Below are 9,226 nucleotides of genomic sequence, written 5' to 3'. Positions count from 1 at the left end.
TCGCGCCGCCAGCGCCGCCGCGCGCTCCTCCCCTCCCCCGGCGTTCCGAGGCCCGGGCGGCTCTGCCCAATGAGAAGCGGCGTTGCTGGCAGGTGGGGAGTGTTTTTGTTTTGGGTTGAAGTTGAGGCTGAGGAGAGAGCTGAGCTAGCGACAAGCAGTCGTCGCGGCCGCGGTTGCCGCGGAAGGTAGTGGAGGCCTCGCTGGACTCCAGGGACCTCTTCTTTCTGTCCGACGGTCCTGACCTTGCCCAGCCGCCACCGCCTTCCCGTCCCGGAACTCCTGGGCCTGCCCTGGGCCCCTTAGCTTTGCACTCCGCACGCCGCAGCGCCCTGCCCGGGCCGCACCCGCCGGCCCCATGAGGAGGGACGTGAACGGAGTGACCAAGAGCAGGTTTGAGGTGTGAGCTCGGGGAGGGGGGGGCTAGGGGGTGAAGAGGGAGGAAAAGGCCAGCCCCACTCTCCCCGCCCCCCTCGAAACAGTCGCTCCGCTTCGAGCCACCTCCCTCGCCGGGCACCGCCACCCACCACCGGGGAGGCTTGCCAGCTCTTTCTCTTCTCCCGCGACCCGAAAACCCAGAGCAAGCCGTCCTTTGGGGCTCGCCTATTGCCCCTTCCCACCGGCGGACCCCGGAGGGGGATTAGCTCTAGCGCCCTAATTCCCCCCTCCCCCCATACCACTCAGCTTTCCATTCTTTACACAACCCTTGGCTAGCCTCCTTCCACCCGGCGAAAAAGCATCACGGCCCCAAACAGCCAGAGTCCTGCTTTTTTCTTCCTGCTGCCTTCCTCAGGAAGCATTTGTTGTTCGCAGGCCATTTCTCCCGAGTTTTTGAGGCATTCATTGATAGGGAGCAGTGGGGGAGGGGGGATTGGAATGATAAGAGGGGTTTTCGGTCCTGGGCTGGGTTTGGGGGTATTGTTTCTGATACTTCCTTCTTCTTTCCCGTTTAGTCTGTACTTTGGTGGCTCTTTGTTTTCTGGAAACTCTTAGATGTCTCCATTCTTTGAGATTGGGACAAAAGTCTAGAGAAACTCCAGGAAACCCATGACGGTCTGTTTGCTTCTTAGGAACTTTTTTTTCTCCCTTGACGGGGAGGTTTATAGTTTTGGGATTGAGGAAAGTTCCGACAGAAAGTCGGAAAAGAAGACGCTAATAATCTAGTTGGGACTGAATTTCTTTGGGAAGTCAAGTATTGTAACGAATGAATTACAATACTATAAGAACGTGCAGGAAGTGGATAAGGGAGAAAGAAACTTACACAAGAGTAGATGTTAACTGGCCTGTTCTGGCAGAGAATCAGGCTGACCTGGGATCACTCGAGTGTATCAGTCTCACTGGGTGTTTTGCTTCATCTCCATTTAAAGGATGTAAGTGCTTAAGACAAAAACCAAAGTGTGAGACAGAAGTTTCAGGCAACTGGGCATGAAAATCTTACCTACTGGGTCTTCAGTATATTCTATTCTTTGATTTCTTTTTATGCTTATGAGGAAAATACTTGAAATTAGCCACAATGATAATCAAGATAGGGTGCATTTGGAGGAAGTTTATATTTAGAGCTACAGTATTAAGTTGCTGATGAGTGGAGAAAATCAAAGAATGGTCACTTCCATATGTAACTTAATCTCAAAGTATTGTAGCAAAAAAGACTTGGTGCTTTAATAGGACACTATTGCCCTAATGCAGTGAGCCCAATAAGTTAATTTATAGTAGTTTCATATTTAGTAAATAATGTGAACGTCCAGAATGTCATTAAAGTTACTAAATAAAAATTTGGGAGTTAAGAGGAATCAAAAGGGAATCCTCAAAACTGAACATTGGAGCCGGGCTAACGCCTGTAACCCTAACTACTAAGGAGGCTGAGATCTGAGGATCCTGGTTCAGTGCCTGCTGGGCCTGGAAAGTCTGGGAGACTCTTCTCCCATTAACCACCAGAAAGCCAGAAGTGGTGCTGTGGCTCTAGTGGTAGAGTACTTGCCTTGAGCTGAATAGTTCAAGCCCTACATCTGACACACACACACAACCAACACACCCAACACACACACCCAACATTGGGTTGATGATAGCCCTTTGCTGCTGCAATTAGCTATTATATGTACTATAAAATTGCTTTTCTACTTTACATTTTAATATTTTAATTTGTAGTTTATATGTACTGTTAATTTACTAAAGTAGCAAAGAAAACTTATTAGGTATATTTGTTTACCTTAATTGTATGTAGCTGGCAACTAGCTTTCTAAATAGGATCTGAAAAGGTTAAAAAAAGAAAGAAAGCTGGGTGTGGTGGTTTACAACTAAAATACTGATACTCCAGAGGCTTAGAATAGTAAATTTAAGGCCATGTTGGGCTACTGGGTGAGTTCAAGGCCACTGAAGGTTAAATTGCAAGACCCAGCCTTATATATATAAACAAACAGAAGAATGGGGAGTGGGGGAAGTCCTTGTTTACTTTTTTCTTTTCTTTTTGATAGTATAGATATTTGAACTCTAGGCCTCAGGGTTTTGCTTAGATAGATTGGCCCTACTAATTAATCCAGGCCTCCAGCTCTGCTTTCTGTTGATTATTTTAGAGAGAGAGTCTTTTCTGCCTAGACTAGTTGGAATCACCATCCTCTGGTGACCCTCAACCTTCTGAGTAGCTAGGATTATAGGCATGAGCCAGCAGCACTTGGCTCTCCTGTACTCATGTGACTCAAGTGTTAATAAGCCAAATGTTTTTCTTTGATTATGATATGACATGCTACATGCCAGAATACAAATGAAAATGGCTATAGTGAGTTTTCCTTTTTTTGTGCAAGTCCTAGGACTTGAACTCAGGGTCTGAGCAGTGTTCTTGAGCTTTTGTGCTCAAGGCAAGCAAGCCTTCTACCACTTGAGCCACAGCTTTATTTCTGCTTTTTCACCAAGTGGGAGATAAGAGTCTGTCTGGGCTTTAGATCACAATCCTCAGATCTCAACCTCCAAGACCCATGGAATATACTTCTTTATAGTTTGTTGATTGTGTGTATGTGTGTGTGTTTTGGAGCTGGGGCAGTATTGGAGCTTGAACTCTGGCACTGGGTTCTGTCCTTCAGCTTTTTCTCTCAAGGCTGGCACTCTACCACTTGAACATAGCTCCACTTCCAGCTTTTTGTCTCATCGACTTTCTTTCCCTGGGCAGACTTTGAAATGTAACCCTTAGACCTTAGCCTCCTGAGTAGCTAGGAGTAGGTTTTTTTAGTGTTGTTGTTTTTTAAGCTGATAATTGTGAGTAAATTGTTGGTGGTGTCTGAATGAGAATTTTGTGAGTGTAGGAAATTTTTATAACAAATAATAGCAAGTTTCAAACTGAAGTATGATGAATAAAAAGTGAAAGGGTTTTTCCCCTCCTTGGGACAATAACAGGAACTTAAAATATTTGCATAGTGGATTCATTGTCATCTCTTTAACTGTATTTTTTTTTTGTCTTTTCTTTTTTGGTACTGGGGATGGAACCCAGGACGTTGCATTTGCTAGGCAAGCGCTTTGCCATTGAGCTACATCCCAGCCCATCATTGTCATCTCTTTATGGAACATTTTACTTTTGGAAGTTGTAACTGGAAGCCACATGCTTAGTTTCATACTCATGGACAGAGATGTAAGAAAACTTTCAATGTAAAATCAGGAGAGAAGCCAGGTGCCAGTGGCTCATACCTGTAATCCTAGCTATTCAGGAAGCTGAATGTCAGGATTACGATTCAAAGCCAGCCTGGGCAGGAATGTCTGAGAGACTCTTGTCTCCAATTAACCACCAGAAAACCGTAAGTGGCACTGTAGCTCAAGTGGTAGAGTGCTAGCCTTGAGTTTAAGAAAGCACAGGGACAATGCCCAGACTCAGAGTTCAAGACCCATGATCATCAAAAAAAAAAAAAAAAAGGGAGTACCTATGAGTAGCATCCTATAGAATAGCCAAAGTAGGTAATTAGGAATTAAGGAGACTTGAGATGTAAAACTCATGTTGTTCCTTGCTCTATTACCTTAGCATTAAGTCTATACAATAATAATCATTACAGTTACATAGTGTATGTTGAATTGTGATACTCAAGATAACATTCATTCCTACATTATTAGTAAACTTTTTCTTTTTCTTTTTTTGTCGGTGGTGAGGCCTGAACTCTGGGCCTGGGCGCTGTCCCTCAGATCTTCAGCTCAAGGCTAGCGCTCTACCACTTGAGCCACAGCACAACTTCCAGTTTTTTCTGCTTATGTGGTGCTGAAGAATCGAACCTAGGGCCTCATGCATGCAAGGCTCTACTGCTTGAGCCACAGTGCCATTTCCGGTTTTCTAGTGGTTTATTGGAGATAAGAGTCTCACAGATTTTCCTGACCGGGTTGGCTTTGAACTGCGATCCTCAGATCTCAGCCTCCTGAGTAGCTAGGATTGCAGGCGTGAGCCACCGGCACCTGGCATTTACTGCTAATTCTCATGGTTCTGTTATACAGTTGAAGAAAATGAAGGCCCAAAAGGTTATGGTGTTCCAGTTGCACTGCTAAAAATTGAGGGAGCCAAAATTCCCAAGTGCATCTGGGGTGTGGAGGTGGGGTAGTACAAAGGATTGAAGTCAAGGCCTCATGCTTTGCTAAGCAGACACTGTACTGCTTAAGACATTTCTACAGTCCCCAATCTGCATTTTTTAAGTCCATTTTGTCATTCTTATCCTCTTCTGCTATTGGCATGACTCACTATAAAGTCCATAGAATATGTGGAAAAGGACTTTCCTGTAGTTCATTCAATACATTTTATTATGTTTTTGCTAGCAAGAAAATGAACAAGCCGGGCTGAGATCTGAGAATTACAGTTCAAAGCCTGCCAGGGCAGGAAAGTCCATAAAACTCTTCTCTCCAGGTAACCACCAGAAAACCAGAAGAGACATTGTGGCTCAAGTGGTAGAATACTTGCCTTGAGCTGAAGAGCTCAAGGGGCAGCAGTTCAAGCTGCAAGATCCACAAAAAAGGAAAAAACAAGAAAAAAGAAAAAGAAAGAAAAAATGAACCAGTCCTTCATTTTAAATATCTTAAAATTATTTTAACAATATGGTTAGGGAAAGACACATTTCAATATCTAGGCTAGCCCTTGTATCCAAGTTTAGATTTTTTTCCTTTTATTCTCTTGGTCATACTCTTAATAGCTCTATTACAGCTATTGAAAATGTAGTACTATGCATGGGGTGGTAATTTGGGGGGTTCAAGTTCTGTGTTATCTGGGTTTAGTGAAAAATCTAACATCTTTAAAAGTCATAGTGTTAACATCCAACATTAATATTTTTAATAATTTAATTAGCACCTGGAGATGTTGAGGATCATACATGTTAGGAATTGATATTCTCCAAGTTGGGCATTTTTAAGCCCAAATTATATTTCGCTGCCTTTTTCATAAATCTACTGTTTCATACATCTGTAACACTAGGGAATATTTCTTTCTTTCTTTTTTTTTTTTTGGGTCCGGTCGTAGGGCTTGAACTCTGGGCCTGGGCTCTGTCCCTCAGCTCTTCAGTTCAAGGCTAACACTCTACCACTTGAGCCACAGCAGCGCCACTTCTGGCTTTTTTCTTTTTGCTTATGTGGTGCTGAGGAATCGAACCCAGGGCCTCAGGCATGCAAGGCAAGTGCTGTACCACTGAGCCACCTTCCCAGCCCCACTAGGTAATATTTCTTGTCCTACTTGCTTCGGTTTTTCAATTCATTTGTCCAAAATAACAAAAATCATAATATGTGGTATGTTGAAAGACAATATTATGCCAAGAGTTAAGCAATCTGAATGTAAGTTAATCTTGATTTTGGGCATTTCACTTTTCTGACTTGTTGAGTTCTCTTCTCCTGCAAAACAAGGGATTTAGACTCAGTCATTCAGGTACCTTTTGTTCCAGAATCCTATGAATCTGTGATTTTTAAAATAAAAGTACACAGCTGTATTTCTTTTGACATGTCTTCTATGCCACCTACTCCAATACTTCGTTAAAGTTTGTACGCTCAAGCAGGTTCAGTGCCACAGTACTGTTAAAGACGATGATTAAAAAAAAAAAAAACAAAAACCATTTTGTTCCTTAAGGCCTTATCTTCTAAAGAGCTTTCTGCATAATAACCGTATTTTCAAAATTGGTGCTTGTGGAAAAATGTTACATGTCTTTTCAGTGGGTAGGACTTGTCCATCTGTACACTCTTCCCTCCTCCACTTTCTTCTGTCTTTCCTTATTGTTAATAAGATAGTTTATTAGACTGAAGCTAGTGAGACTGTCAGTTGACAACTGAAACTTGAAGGGCCAAAGACAGTAGTAGCCACAGTGCTGACATTTCATTGTATTCTATTAGAGACTAATGTATGACACATGTGGCATCTCTAAATTTAGATATATCACACCATTTTTTAGATGGCACAAAACAGTAACATTTTAGTTTGAAGAAAAGAACCTTCAGAGCCTGGGTAGCTCATACTTGTAATCCTAGCTACTCAGGAGGCTGAGATCTGAGAACCATGGCAAAGCTAGCCGGGGAAGGAAAGTCCAAGTCCTTGCTAGTCATGGAACATGGATTCTGTCCCTGAGCTTTTTTGCTCAAGGGTAGGATACTACTACTTGAGCCACAGCTCTACTTCCATCTTTTTTTTTTTCTTTTAGGTTTTTGCTTGTTTGTTTGCAGTACTGAACCCTCTGGGTCTAGAACTCTTGCTTAGCTTTTCCTGACAAAGGCTAGCACTCTACCATTTAAGCCATACCTCTACTTCCAGAGTCTTTCATATGTGTTTGCCCAATCTGGCTTCAAAGCTAGAGATCCTTAGATCTCAGCCTTCTGTGTAGCTAAGATGGCAGGTGTAATCAGCACCCAATTCTTTTAAGTTAATTCATTCACAAGTCATTATATACTTAATACTTCAGAGTGGTTTTGTTGTTGCTATTGTTGTTGTCGTTTTGTCGGTAGTGGGGCTTGAACTCTGGGCCTGGGCCCTCTCCCTGCGCTCTTCAGCTCAAGGCTAATGCTTTAGCACTTGAGCCACAGCACTACTTCGGCCTTTTCTGTTTATGTGGTGCTGAGGAATCGAACCCAGGGCCTCATGCATGCGAGGCAAGCACTCTACCACGGAGCCAACTTCCTAGCCCTCTACTTCCATCTTTTTGATGGTTAATTGGAAATAAGAATCTCTTGGCCAATCTTACCTATGATCCTCAGTTTTCAGTCCTCTCAGTAGATTACAGGAATTAACAGGTATGAGCCATCAGCACCTGGTAATCATGAATTTTTAAAAGGAAAATAAGTTTTCCCAATAGTTCCTTGTCTACCCCTCCCAAACCAGTTGGTGGCAATAATAACTGAGTGAACAAAGGCAGAACTTGTTTAATTTAGCACTAAGGAAGAACACCTATCCCATCAGGTATAATTGGATTTTTTCCTCTAGCATTTTATTGCCCCATTTGTATCAGGTTACATTACATAAGCATGCAACCTTGTTGCCCCACTGAAAAATCTAGTGTGCTTTAAGTTTTAAAAATGGCTGGCTGGGTTCACACCTGTAATCCTAGCTACTCAGCAGGCCGAGATCTGAGGATCACAGTTCAAACCTAGCCCGGGCAGGAAAGTCTGTGAGACTCTAATCTCCAATAAACCACTAGAAAACCGGAGGTGGCGCTGTGGCTCAAGCGGTAGAGCACTTGCCTTGAGCTAAAGAGTACAGGTACAGTGCCCAGGTCCAGAGTTCAAGCCCCACGACCAACAAAAAACAAAACAAAACAAAAAATGGTTGGCTGCCAGGCGCTGGTGGCCCACACCTGTAATCCTGGCTATTCAGGAGGCTGAGATCTGAGGATCACAGTTCAAAGTCAGCTCATGCAGAAAAGTCCGTGAGACCCTTATCTCCAATTAACCACCAGAAAACTGGAAGTGGTGCTATGGCTCAAGTGGTAGAGCACTCACCTTGAGCTGAAGACTTGCTCAGGGACAGTACCCAGGCCAGAGTTCAAGTCCCACAACCAAAAAAAAAAAAAAAAAGGCTGGCTGCTCAGGCCAGTGTAATGGTAATTCCAGCCTTCAGGAAGCTGAGACAGGAAGATATTGGTATCTGCTTAAAACTACATAACTGTCACAGATGTCATATATGCCACACATCACATACATCATATGCTACATATGTACTATATTTTTAATACATGGCATATATGTCACATGCTGTGCTGCATGCAGGTCATTAATCATGTCATATGTGTGTCATAAATGTTACTACGTGTGTGTCATGGGTATGTCACATGTGTCACACATGCCACATGTCCCACGTGCCATGTCATGTGTCTTATCTCAAAATCCAAAGGATATAGCTCAGTAACAGAGCATTTACCTAGCTTTCACAAGGCCCAGAATTTGATCCATAGCACCACAAAAGCGCGCACACACACACACACACACACACACACACACACACACACACACACACACACACACACACACACACACACACTGTTCAAATGATACTAGATGATACTAGTAGAGTATTTTCTTCCTAAAACAAGGTGGCAGTTGTTAGTCTTGATAGTGCACATCTGCTCTAAACCCAGGATTAGGAAGCTATGCCTTTCTTTTCTTTTTTTTGGTCGGTCGTGGGGCTTGCACATCTGCTCTAAACCCAGGATTAGGAAGCTATGCCTTTCTTTTCTTTTCTTTTTTTGGTCGGTCGTGGGGCTTGAACTCTGGGCCTGGTCGCTGTCCCTCAGCAGCTCAAGGCGAGCACTCTACCACTTGAGCTACAGCGCCACTTCCGGTTTTCTGGTGGTTTATTGAAGATAGGAGTCTCACAGTCTCTTCTGCCCAGGCTGGCTTTGAACCGCGATCCTCAGAAATCAGCCTCCTGAGTAGCTAGGATTACAGGCATGAGCCACCAGCGCCCGGCTGCCTTTCTTTTCTTTCAGCAGAACTCTTGCTTTGTTACTTGGCTTGGTCTCAAACTCTTAATTTTTCTACCTTAGCCTCTGGAATAGCTGTGAGAGGCCTTGATGGCATACCTGATTTGTTTCACACTTAGAAACAAGCCTTGCAATAAACAAAAGTACTGGTAAAAATTTAATACTCTAGAGTTGGATTTGAATGCAATTATTTAACTTCACTGGGTAAAAACTTTCTAAGGGGCTGGAAAGGTGGCTCAGTGGTAGAGCGCTTGCCTTGCATGCCAGAGGCCCTGGGTTCAATTCCTCAGCACCACATAAGCAAAAAGAAAAAAAGCCGGAAGTGG

General features: G+C 43.4%; 1 protein-coding gene across 2 annotated transcripts in view; it reads left to right on the top strand.

The window, feature by feature from the left end:
* Positions 1 to 101: 101 nt before the first annotated feature.
* Fbxl20 (F-box and leucine-rich repeat protein 20) overlaps positions 102 to 9,226 on the top strand; it is a 75,176-nt gene continuing 66,051 nt past the window's right edge. The window contains exon 1 of one of the 2 annotated variants that reach the window (XM_013038096.1): positions 102 to 397. In XM_013038096.1, the coding sequence (XP_012893550.1) occupies positions 356 to 397 (42 nt within the window). In that variant the 5' untranslated portion in view covers positions 102 to 355. The remainder of the gene's footprint in view (positions 398 to 9,226) is intronic. The other variant, XM_013038097.1, reaches the window with a different exon arrangement.

The sequence above is a fragment of the Dipodomys ordii genome, unplaced genomic scaffold, assembly GCF_000151885.1.
Source record: "Dipodomys ordii isolate 6190 unplaced genomic scaffold, Dord_2.0 Scaffold7, whole genome shotgun sequence".
Lineage (NCBI taxonomy): Eukaryota > Metazoa > Chordata > Mammalia > Rodentia > Heteromyidae > Dipodomys > Dipodomys ordii.
Note: the sequence above shows the minus strand (reverse complement) of the source record. Positions and strands in the feature narration are given on the sequence as shown.